We start from the raw sequence: 13,010 nt of genomic DNA, 5'->3' as shown, positions 1-13,010 counted from the left end.
GGCAGGAAATTATTCTCAGTGCTGCGTCGGTGGAGAGAAACTCCTCGACGCCAAAAGGAACGGCAAAATGCTACTGAATAGCGCGTTTCTCGGAGCTGCAAAACCAGACATAAAGGGCTGCATTCTCCATTGGCGGCATCCTCCGTTTCGCCAGCAGCGCACTCACACCTGCGGATTTCCAGATGGCATGGGGTGCCCATTTTGGGAAACCCCATTGGCCGGCTGCCGGGATGGAGAATCCGACCGGTTAAATCGCGCTCACTAGCTATGTTTCTCTCTCCACAGGTGACCTCAGATCTACTGAGTCTTTGCAACATTTTCTGTTTATATCTTATGTTCCCAGGATCTGCAGTATTTTTCTCTTATATGAAAGTTAGTAACACACAAACATTCTGTATGGTGTGTCCTGTCCAAAAGACAGAAAGAAAAATTATGCATCAACCTGGCTACTTCATAAAATTATCATTTTTTTGAAATGGACAAAGGCTGACATGCCTGACTAGTCATGACTCATACCAGAGCAGTTTTTAGCCTTCAGAAAACGCCAGGGACCTTTTTTTCTTTGAAGAGTATGCCCTCTGTGACTATAGACAATCAAATTCCAAAAAAATGCATCAACATCCTTTCCATTTCTAAGGCAGAGCTCTGGCCCATGGAGACAGTGGCCGGGATTCTTCGGGGCTGCCCGCTACCCATGGGCTTTGCAATGGTCTGCATTGGGCCAACATCGGGATTCACGCTGGGCATCAAACGGTCATGGGTCTCCCGGCCATAACGGGTTTTCCCCGTCCCCGATGAACTTCCAACCACCACCGGGCGGGAACATGAAAATAGCTCATTAAAGTTGTTTTGCATGCAATTGATGGACAGGAAGCCTGATTTTCCTGCCACCTGGGATGCTTCAGCCTCTCGCAGCCGAGAGGCCCGCTGGTGTGAATTGCTATAAGTCCTGAGAACTGGCAACTTGTAGTCCAAGGGGTGACAGGGGAGGTAAGTATCCTTCCAACAGTTCCCTCCAGGATGCCAACGGGGGTCCTTCATGGGAGGTGGAGATTGGGGGAATTCTGTTGGGCAGAAGGGCTCAGGTTGGAGGTCTTTCCTGTGATAGGGATCATTTGATTGCTCTTCTCATCTTCAGCCTTTAAACCTTTAAACAGTCAGCCAATATCGCAAAAACACGCATCTCTTTTAGTAAAGTGAAAGTGATTCCATCTGTGCCCCTAAACCCATTAAACAACCTGTCAGTATGCCAAGTTCAAAGATCTGTGAGGTGAAGGTAAAAGTAATCCCATTAATGTGGTGGAAACCTTTTGAAGTGGTTTTCTCAGTCAATTTCATTGTCCTTTAAAGTCTGGAAGCCTGTTTGAATGCTTCGAAGGCTAAAAGCTTTGAACTGCATTGTTTACATCCAATTTCACATCTAATTGCCTCATAAAAGCTTTTTGATTGACAGGAAAAAAACGGTTTCGAAGGGGAGATTAAGATTGTTTATTTATACAACTCTGGAGGGATCCATTAACTCAGGTGAGCAGGTAGTTTTCTAACCACAGGTTCTTTAATGAGGCTGCCTCGGTATCAGCTGTAGCTACTCTTTCTAGGAAACATTTGAGAACGAAACGGCAGTCGGGGTTGTTCCTAGCGCCAGCAGGAATCAATCTGGTTTTCCCACTGACGGGAGGACTTAGTCATCAATCGGGAGAATCATGGCCAGTACGTCTGCAAGGACAAAAGGACCGTGAGTCCTGTATTAAACACCTCAAGATTCCAAACCTTTGTCCAAAACCAAGGAGAAGAAGTGCGAGGTACATCACATGGCCTCTCCCAAGCTACTAGAACCTGTAATATTGCCATGTGCAACTGAACCCACGCATTCTGCCATTACATCACTTAATAAGTAGCAGCAGAAATAGCTCTGTCCAGGTAGATTGCCTGGCCTTCATCTACACTGTGTACTACTGGAACGTTGGAACTTTTTTATCAGTGTCCGTAAGCCTCATTCATCCCTATGGCCTTCTTATATCGGGGATGTCATTGCTTCTGGGAAGACAGGTCACCCTGCAACAATATCAGCCTGCTAACCTTTGAAGGAATACACCACTGGACATTTGATTCTAGATTCTGGACTCGCGTAGAACCGTAACTTACTTTGTTGCCACCTTTGCCCCTGTAGACCCTTTCTTACCTTAGCCCTCTTTTATTGTATGAATGCAAAAGGGGCAGACATTACAAAAATCCTTCCCGCGTTTTGTGTGCATGTAAATTAAACCAACCCTCTATCTTATCTCGAGTGTGCTGTGGGGTTATTAATAGAGGATTGGATTATGCCAAACTGAAGAGTTGGGGAAAATATACCACCAATCAAAACTCAAAAATACGTTTTTGGTTATGGACAGGGAACGAGAGGAGATATCAAGACCATTTAAATCAATCCCGCTCAAATCCATAATAGGGCATTGTGTTTACATTGGGAACGTTCAAGCTGAAGGAAATATCAAATTCCACCTTTCAGTAAAGCCAAAGACAGTCTCAACTTACCGTGCTGTAAGCAGGTGGCCCTGGAGGGCCTGCTGGACCCTAGAACATAAATAGATCATAATAGATTATGAAAGAAACAAGCAATAAATAATATATATATATATAAATCACAGCAGATCTAGTAGAGCCTTCACTCAAACCATTGATGCGCTTAGAAACAAGCTAGGTCAGCAAATGAAGGAGAAATTAATAGAAATATATGCCGATAGGCTAAGATGAAGCTGGGTGGGAAGGCTCATGTAGAGTATAAATGTTAGCATGGACTCGTTGGGCCAAATGGCCTGATTCTGAGCTGCAGACTCCATAAATAATTTCTTCTGGAACCTATTTTTTAATTCTCTTAAGTTTAAAATGTTTGGTGAAGAAAGAAATTGTGATTGAAGTATGTTTTGTTTTTTTGTAATGGGGAAAGACCTAGTTGCTAGATGGACTGCTCAGCATTGGTAACCAGGCTATATGGAGCAGTCTTGGACCAAAACGACCAAGGAATGGGGCTGGGATGTACTGAGTTTTCTGATCTTAGACAATTAGATAGGGTAAGGATTACAGCCACTGCTAGTCCAGGGATAGAGAAGGATATCCAAGGAAATGCCTGTACCATCCGATATATTATTACAGATCCGCCACATTCCATTGAGAAGGTCCCATGTAACCCTTTTCCATGGCAACATCCGACATGACAATCATTTTTGGTAAAGGGAAATAACTCAGACAGATACCAACTTTGCTTTTAAAACCATTGTGTAATTTTGGGGAAAGCAGTCCACGGTATTTTCTTTCTGGCACTCGGAGAAATCCGGCTCTTCCTGACTCCATGCACAAGTGCATGAAATGAAGGAAAGATTTTGGTCGATCTCTCTAGGGCCTAATTTCGTAAACTAGCCGGAAAGCTGACTGCCAGTCAGAAAGGAAGGCCCTTTCGAAGATAATAGCAGCTGGAGTGCATGAATCAAATTGATCGACATCCCATCCACCACCTTGATCATTTACTCCTTCCACTGCCAGCTCACTTTTGCTGCAGTGTGTACCATCTACAATATAACACGACGACGACCCATCAGAGCTCCTTCAACAGAACCTCCCAAAGCCACAACCTCTACTATCTCTTCTCTCTCTGTTGGGCAGTCCCTCAGCGTCAAGGATGACTTGCTTCCACTCCGGGTAGGTGGGCTCTCTGGTGGCTGAATAGTCCAATCCTGGATCTGCCGACTCTGTCTCAGGTTTGCCAGGTGGTGTTTGATGAGGTGGGAGGGTGGGACTCTCTGGATTCTGTGCTCGCCTTTCACCGTTTAAGCTTGGCCTCCACCTGCTCCACATGACGATGCCATGACATGACCATTTGCGGATGCTTCTTCTCTAGTTTGTCCGTTCTGAGGCAAGTGATTCTCACGTGTTGATAGGGATGTTGCATTTATTTAGGAAGGCTTTCAGAGTGTCCTTGTAGTGTTTCCTCTGCCCTCCTTGCCATTGTGGAGCTTGGAGTGGAGCTCTTGTTTCCGGAGTCTTGTGTCGGGCATGCAGGAAATGTGGCCCGCCCATTGCAGTTGGTCGAGGGTGACCAGTATCTCGATACTGAGGATATTGGCCTGGGAGAGAATGCTCATGTTGGTACGCTTTTCCTGCCAATGGATTTGCAGGATTCTACAGAGGCGACTTTGGTGATATCTCTCCAGGGGATTAGATGTCTGCTGTACATTGTCCATGTTTCTAATGCACACAGGAGAGGGGGAACCACGGCTGCTCTGTAGACCATGAGTTTGGTGCTGCACTTCAGGTCTCAGTCTTCGAACACTTGTTCTGAAGACTGTACTGGCGCATTGGAGTTGATGCTGGATTTTGTTGCAATGTCTTCTCGTAACAAGAGGAGGCTCCCGAGGTATGGAAAATTATCCACACTGTGGATCTTGATTATCGGGGACAGTTTTGTGTGGCAGAAGTGGGCTTTGTCTTCCGGGTGTTTAATGTGAGGTCCATTCTCTCCCATGCCTCCATGAATGCGTCGATGATGGTTTGTACCTCGGCCTCTGAATGTGCGCACACACAGGCATCTGCATACTGCAGCTCACTGACTGAGGTTGGGGTGGTCCTGGTTCTGGCCTGTAGGCATCGGAGGTTGAACAGTTTCCCACTTGTCCAATAGATTAGCTCCACTCCAGCAGGGAGCTTCAGGGTGATGGGGTAAAGCGTTGCTGCAAGGAAGATGAAGAAGAGTTTTGGTGCGGTAACACAGTCGTGTTTGACACCAGGGGCGGGATTCTCCGACCCCCCGCCGGGTCAGAGAATCGCCGGGGGCTGGCATGAATCCCGCCCCCGCCGTGTCCCGAAGTCTCCGCCACCAGAGATTCGGAGGGGGCGGGAATCACGGCGCAGCGGTCGGCGGGGGCGGGAATCACGCCACGCAGGTCGGCGGGCCCACCCCCGCCGATTCTCCGGCCCTCGATGGGCCAAAGTCCCGCTGCTGGAATGCCCGTCCCGCCAGCATGGATTAAACCACCTTTTGAACGGCGGGACAAGGCGGCGCGGGCGGGCTCCGGGGTCTTGCGGGGGGGAGGGGCGCGGGGCGATCTGGCCCCGGGGGGGTGCCCCCACGGTGTCGTAGCTCGAGATCGGGGCCCACCGTTCCGCAGCGGGCCTGTGCCGTGGGGGCACTCTTTTTCTTCCTCCTTCGCCATGGTCTTCACTATGGCAGAGACGGAAGAGACCCCCTCCCCTGTGCATGCGCGGGGATGACGTCAGCGGCCGCTGACGCTCCCGCGCATGCGTGGACCCGCGTCGCCCGGCGAAGACCTTTCGGCCCCTTCTGGCGTGGCGCCAAAGGCCTTTCCCGCCAGCCGGTGGAGCGGAAACTCTCCGGCGCGGGCCTAGCCCCTCAAGGTGAGGGTTTGGCCCCTAAAGGTGCGGAGACTTCCATTGGGGCGGCCCGACGCCTGAGTGGTTCCCGCCACTCCATCACGTCGGGACCCCCCGCCCCGCCGGGTAGGGGAGAATCCCGCCCCAGTTTGCACACTGTGGTGGTTCCGTTTGTGAGGATCACGGCTTGCATGTCATCATGGAGCAGGCGGAGAATGGTGACGACTTTCTGCGGGCAGCCAAATCTGAGGAGGATGTTCCACAATCCCTCACGGTTGACAGAGTCGAAGGCCTTTGCGAGATTGAAGAAGGCCATGTACAGAGGTTGATGCTGCTCCCTGCACTTTTCCTGGATTTGTTCGGCACTGAAGATAATGTTCATTGAGCCTCTTGATGGGCGGAAGCCGCCTTGAGACTCGGGGAGGAGCTCTTCAGCCACTGGGAGGAGGCAGCTAAGGAGTATTCTCACAATGACCTTTGCGTGATGGACAGTATGAAAATCCCTCTGGATTACAGCTGCACCAGTGACCTTGTTGTTTATCAGCTGTGGGATGGCTTTTTCGACCTCATGGTGAGCTGGGGTTGCGTTGAGATAGTGGCGGGGAGCATGTTGCGGGGATGGTGTCGAGGACACTTGCATCAAAGGCTGTGTCTTGGTTGATGAGGTGCTCAAAGTGCTCTCTCCAGCGGGCGTTGTCTGCTTCTCTGTCTTTGATGAGCGCCTCTCCATTTTTGGCTCTCAGTGGGGTGGATTCCTGAGTACTTGGACCGTAGATGGTTATAATTGCGCTGAAGAAGCCGCGCACATCATGGTTGTCGGCGAGTTGCTGAGTCTCCAATGCTCTTTCCATCCACCATCAGTTCTTTAGATCGTGAGTTCTTTGTTGCACCTCAGCCTTCAGTTGCCTGTAGGCTTGTTTCCGATCTAGAAGGACAAAGGCAGGAGCCGCAGGGGAACAGCATCACCTCTAAGTTTCCCTTTAAGTGGGGCTCCATGGCTGACTTGTAGATACATCGGTGTTTTGCTGTTGGGTCAAAAACCAGCACTGTGAATGTACCTTAACCACATGGAATGTGACGATTCAAAAATATGACGCTTCACCACCTTCTCAATGGGCAACCAGGAATTAACAATAAATGCTGACTTTGCTAGTTACAGCCACACACCCAGTATGGATAAGTAAAGAAATCATTGTCCCATGTGTGTCAGGTTTAAAATTGGGCCCCATTACCTTACCACTTAAATAAGTCTGATGAAACACTAAAGAGCAGTATTAGCCTACAGAGCCAAGCTGCAGCATGTATGACAATGTGACCATCCAGCAGTAATCCACTCACCCTTGGTCCTGGAGGACCAGTGATACCAGAATCACCTGGCTCTCCCTTAAGACCCCACTCCCCAGGAAGTCCTGTATCACCCTGCAGAACAACATGGTAAGAATTAATTTAATTTTAACTGCAGACTACTGATAGTCAATGTTTATAATATTATCACTATTGATGCCATTGGCAAAAGATCTAGAAGGCTAATGAGGAGAATTGTTTTCACTCGGTTGTTGGGATGTGGAACACTTTACTTGGAAAGCTCATAAAAGCCGACTTCAGAAATCAGTCATAGAGTTTAGTCAACGTGTTTTACAGCACAGAAAGATGCCCCTTGGTCCATCATGTTTGTGCCATTTTCAGGGCGGCATGTGGCGCAGTGATTAGCACTAGGACTGCGGCGCTGAGGACTCGGGTTCGAATCCCAGCCCTGGGTCACTGTCCATGTGGAGTTTGCACATTCTCCCCATGTCTGCGTGGGTTTCACCCCCACAACCCAAAGATGAGCAGGTTAGGTAGATTGGCCACGCTAATTTGCCCCTTAATTGGAAAAAATATATATAATTGGGTACTCTAAATTTATAAAACAAATTTTAAAAAATTCTCATCCCATTTTTCAGCACTTGGCCCATAGCCTTGAATGCGATGGCGTTTCAGGTGCTCATTTAAATGCTTCTTAAATGTTGAGGGTTCCCAGCTCTTCCACCCTTCCAGGCAGTGAGTTCCAGATTCCTACCACCCTCTGAATTTTGAAAGGGAGTTGGAGGTAGTTGAGGAGGAGGAGCTTACAGGATTATGAACAAAAAACAGGGCTTTTCAAAGGGCCAGCAGAGGCCTGATGGGCCGAATGCCCTGCTTCTATGCTGTGTCATTCAATGAATGAATTGCTGACAATTAGCAAGGTTTCACCTGTGATTGCTGATTTGCACTGAGTTGACTGACCTCTGTCTGTTGCAAAGGACTCGTGATGCCAGCTGTCACACCCGAACAGGAGAGACAACAGGCTCACATGATAGGGTGGAAATTAATGGCTGGTTTATTACAGTATACACAAAATCACAAAACTACTACTCCTCTTCCTGAACGGCCACCTTCCCTGACCTGCACCCAGGTCAGGGTTTTTAGACAGAGTAGTCCCCTTCTTAAGGGGGAGTTCAGACTCAGCTGTGTAAAGGGGAAATCGAATGGAGCACAGTCCTTGGTGCCCAAGTGAATCATAACACCGACATGAGGCAGAATCTTTAAAAGTGGAGGGAAGAGAATTGGGAGGATTGTTTTCTTAATTAATGGACAATCTAATTCTCAGTCACCAGCTTTGGAGGTCCCAGGACTGAGTGGAAAAAGCTCCTTGACCTTACTTGGCCACCACAGAGTTATTAACAACACAATCAAAAAGTTACATTAAAAGGCTATTTTATTTACCTTGTCACCTTTAATAATAACACTGTTGTTCAGGAAGTTGGCCTGAAATGTGAAAGAGAAAATCATGAGATTAACCACCAATTAACTACGTGAAAGATTTACATAGGGAATAGAGTCAATCGCAGAAGAGGGAAGATGAACAGGACACTTTGAGATAATATGTTACTCAGAAGGTTGCATAGAGTTTACAACACAGAAACAGACCATTCAGCCCAACTTATCCATGCTGGTGTTTATGCTCGACACAAACTTTCTTCCATCCATCTTCATCAAACACGGTCAGCTTATCTTGCTATTCCTTTCTCCCTCATATGCTTACCTTGCTTCCTCTTAATGTCTCTCTGCCAGTCACCTCAACTGCTCCCAGTGATATTGAGTTCCACATCCTACCTCTCTCTGGATAAAGAAACTTCTCTTGAATTCCCGATTGAATTTATTAGTGACTCATATTCATGTCCATTTGGCGATGGGCTGGGAAGCGGGAGGGCTGGCATAATCTGGAGGGAGGTGTTAGGAGGAGACCCCCGAGGTTTTCCTGTCAGCATACCTTACTGCCAGCAGCAGGAAACCTTGCAATGGGCAGCATGGTGGCACAGTCCTCACGACGCCAAGGTCCCAGGTTTGATCCCGGCTCTGGGTGACTGTCCGTGTGGAGTTTGCATGTTCTCCCCGTGTCTGCGTGGGTTTCCTCCGGGTACTCCGGTTTCCTCCCACAGTCCAAAAATGTGCAGGCTAGGTGGATTGGCCATGCTAAATTGCCCCTTAATTGGAAAAAATGAATTGGGTACTCTAAATTTAAAAAAAAAAGGAAACCTTGCAGCTCCACTGCCCACCGGGTATTCAACCGAACCATGTAACTGGGCTAAGTAAGGGTCATATCCTGCCTGCATGGGCATTTTGCTGGTGTCAGGAGACTGATGTGTGGTGGGGCTGCCCAGCAGATTTTTGGTGAGGGTGGGAGCCTCCTTTATGATCGCTCCATGGCCAACAGAGGGCTCCTCAGTGACAGTGACACCCTTGTGGCAAAGACGATACCAGTGTCCCAAGACACCACCTCCCCAACTCCAATTGTCAAGGCCTCGCGATGGTTTCCCCCAACCATTGAGGCTCCCTGATGTTGCAGCTGCAGCAACGGGCACTACCAAAAGTGGCACAGCTGAGGCTGCCAGCTGCCGGCCCTCTGATTGGACTGGAAGATTTTGAGGAGGGGCCACTGTCCTTAAGTGGGCTTCTAATTGGCCGGCATCAGCAAGATGCCACCCAGGAGTCTGCTGCCAGCTGAAGTTGGCATGCATTCTGCTTTCAGCCTGGACAGAAGGGCTTCACCGTCACCGACAAAATTCAGCCTATTTTCTCTCCGCCGAACCTTCAAACTGCTTTCTATTTTTACAGACCTCTATTAGGTCATCTCTTGGTCTTCCCTTTTCTGGGGAAAAGAGTCACAAACCCCTTCAGTCTGTTTGACAGTTGCCCCCTCTCAGTTCTGTAAATCTGACGAGTACACTGAAACCGCACAGTGTTGTTAACATTTGAAAAGAACTGGATAGATAGCTCGGAAGGAAAGAGAGGTATGAGAGTACATGGAGTCTACGGTATTTTATGAACCCACCCAGTCCCAATCATCTTTTTAATCTTGCTGTGCAGAGGAGTGTGGTGATATGCATCACTGTAAAGACACAAGGGGTTAATATAAATACATGTAGACTAGCTAGACACTAGAGGGAGCACCAGAGACATGACACCCAGGCACTCAACCAATAGAACAGTTAGATTGGACACGGCCAATGGGCATTCACGATACACACAGAGGTGACACGACCACAGGAGGGCATTACACCAACCCATATATAAAGGACACAACACACATGATCTTCCTCTTTCCAGTGGAGACAGTCAGTGAGTAGAGACACAGGGTTGATTCAATATTACACCCACCACGTGGATTGTAGCAGACTGGTTAGTCAGTCTGAGTAGCTATAGAAGGATTAACAGTAGTGGCGAACCCGAGTAGGAGAAGTGTAAATAGTTTAATAAACGTGTTGAAGTTATCTCCACGTCTGAACCTTCCTTTGTCAAGTGCACCACAAGGAAGCCGCTTATGCTACGCCTAGAGCATAACAAGACAATGAGCATCAGTTTGTTGACTGATAATAAATCCACCCACTCAGGTATACTTGGTCAACTATTGAGAAAATCATGGGGCTGTTACTGTCTCTCAGAATGCTATGAGCCCCCGTATGTACATCCAGATTTATTTATTACATTCTTTAACGAATACTTACAGTGGATCCAGATTGCCCAGGCAACCCCGGCCTGCCCTGCAATTATACAAATTCCAATCAGAACACAATTGACAAACCTATTTAAATTAGCTTTTGACTGTCAAGATTGAACTGGCCCTAGAAGGAAGTTATACTTGTAAAGAACCTACTGTATCGCCTTTCTGTCCCTTTGGACCAATTACTCCCTGAAAGAGAAAGGCATAGTTACTGATCATAAATGGAAATACACTTGCTTCTTTCGCTTAATTCTGTTACATGGTGTGAAAGTTCTGCCGTCCGTGCTTGTTAATGCATATCAGGAGCAAGTATCATTTCCTTGCGTGTTCCCGAGCCCATCATTTTTCATCCTCTCAAGTTAATGCTTCCAACATCTCAGCTTGAAAAAACGTAAATTTATGGCATGTCCTCCCAATGCTTGCCAAGGAAAGAGGCTGCGAAATTGTTACCCCATTATATCCAGCAGCTATATGTTTGAGCCTTATTTGTGAATCTTTTAGTCAGAGAATCTTTCAGCACAGGAGGAGGCCATTTAAGGGTGACACGGTGGGTAGCACTGCTGCCTCACAGCGTCTGGGACCCGGTTTCGATTCCAACCTTGGGTGACTGTGTGGCGTTTGCACATTCCCCCCGTGTCTGCATGAGTTTCCTCCGGCTGCTCCCATTTCCTCCCACAGTCCAAAGATGTGCAGGTTAGGTGGATTGGCCATGCTAAATTGCCCCTTAGTGTCCAAAGGTTGGGTGGGGCTGTGGGGATGGGGTGGGGGAGTGGGTCTAGGTGGGGTGCTCTTTCGGAAGGTTGGTGCAGACTCGATGGGTCAATAGTCCTCCTTCTGCACTGAGGGAATTATATACCAACCATTCAGTCCATCATGCCTGCATTAACTCTTTGAGTGAGCTAAATTGTCTTCTAGTTTCTGCTATTAATATTTTCAAGATGATTGGCACGGTTATTGTGTTGTAGTGAAGTTAATTTCTTTAAAAACATGGAAAGTTGTGAATGAATGACTTCTTTAAAAGCTTCTTTTAACAAATAACAAATCCTTTTTGCACTGTAAAGTTCATTAGTTCTATATGGAGTTTTAGTCAGTGAATGGGCATGGAAGTGCCATAGCTTGGGTGGGCGGCCATAGCATGACATGGAGAGTATGATGGTCCTTGGGGGGGGGCTGTGGAATGGGTGGGTGGAGGTCAGGTTTGCATGGTGGGGGGTGGGGGGGGGGTGCATGGATAATACCCTTTCAACATAGCTTTACAAAACAAGGTTCCTTCTACCAGACAGTGGTTTTGACCAGACTACGGTTCCCAATACCTCCCTAGTTTCACAAGTCCTTTAAATGCTGGCCTGAATCCATTACATTTGCCTACCCCAGCTATCGGGAGTGCAGGATGTGACCCACAGCAGCTCACACATTTAACCCACACTGGTCAAAATCGGAAGCCCTGGAAATGGGATTGGAAATCCTGGAATCAGGGCCCAGCCACTATTTTCCCACCTCCCCAGTCTTCCCAATTCCATAAAAATCCAACCCTAATTTAGTCTTCATTCACTTTATCTCATTTTTCTATCTTTGAACTGGATCTCAATCCAGTTCCTGGAAAGTCTCCTGTTTTTTTTAAAGAATTGTTCAAAGCCTCTTCAATCCACTGATGGAAAAATGATATAGTAGTGCAACAGGAGGCACTGTGCTGAAGCTGTGTGCAAGACATTGCCAGACAAATTAGGCTTGAGCTGTGACTCAAGCACTTCCAGGTCAAATGAACAAACTTTAGTGATGAACATTTCTGGAAACCAAGTCCAGATCCAACAAGTTGGGAAGCAAGCTCTCTTCAACATGTGAAGAAAAAGGTTACCTTCACAGCACTCCTACACTTCCTGTGATTAGGAAGGAATGTTCTATATATCGTTTAGTACCTACCATCTCTCCAGGGTTTCCAGAATCTCCTTTGTATCCCTTCTCTCCAGGTCGGCCTGGCAGCCCTAAAGGCCCCTACAAAATATTTAAAGAATATGTAAAAATGAAGAATTAACAGGCATTCCTCATTTTGATTTTGTGTTTATTGTACCCTACATTTATACTTGCTCCACACTAGCTACCTGATGACCACCTCCGAGGCTGTCAGAATCAGCCACTCTGGGCCATCGATCGGGTGGTCTGCGAAAAGTGATCACCCTTACCTGTGCAAAGGTGCCTGTTGGAGACTCAGGAAATCAAAATATCAAAACTATGTCCTGAACGCCACAGCATTATGCTTAGTAACTTACCAGGGCTCCTTTGATACCACCTCCCAAACCTGTGACCTCCACCATCTTGGTCGAGGACACCAGTTGTGTGGGAACACCATTGTCTGCAGGTTCCCCTCCATATCACACACCATCCCAACTTAGAAACACATCACAGTTCTTTCATCCTCACTGGGTTACCATCCTGGTACTCCCTACTCTGTGGTGCTGTGGCGGAAGCACCTTCACTTTTCCGATAGCTGTGTCTCAAGGAGAAGGTTTACCACCATCTAGTTAGTGTAAATAGGGTATGAGAATGGATACTGGCCTTAACTACCATTGGTCATATCCCCTGAATGAATTTTTTAAAAACACGC

General features: G+C 47.5%; 1 protein-coding gene across 1 annotated transcript in view; it reads right to left on the bottom strand.

Annotated features, from left to right (window-relative positions):
• Positions 1-13,010, bottom strand: part of col7a1l (collagen type VII alpha 1-like) — a 435,910-nt gene that overhangs the window by 196,021 nt on the left and 226,879 nt on the right. Inside the window, exons 50-55 of the mRNA XM_072470919.1 lie at positions 12,329-12,400; positions 10,562-10,597; positions 10,413-10,448; positions 8,131-8,172; positions 6,724-6,804; positions 2,536-2,574 (exon numbers count right to left, since the gene is read on the bottom strand). Coding sequence (XP_072327020.1) covers positions 2,536-2,574; positions 6,724-6,804; positions 8,131-8,172; positions 10,413-10,448; positions 10,562-10,597; positions 12,329-12,400 — 306 coding nt within the window. The remainder of the gene's footprint in view (positions 1-2,535; positions 2,575-6,723; positions 6,805-8,130; positions 8,173-10,412; positions 10,449-10,561; positions 10,598-12,328; positions 12,401-13,010) is intronic.

Source organism: Scyliorhinus torazame, chromosome 13, assembly GCF_047496885.1.
Source record: "Scyliorhinus torazame isolate Kashiwa2021f chromosome 13, sScyTor2.1, whole genome shotgun sequence".
NCBI classification, from domain to species: Eukaryota; Metazoa; Chordata; class Chondrichthyes; order Carcharhiniformes; family Scyliorhinidae; genus Scyliorhinus; species Scyliorhinus torazame.
Note: the sequence above shows the minus strand (reverse complement) of the source record. Positions and strands in the feature narration are given on the sequence as shown.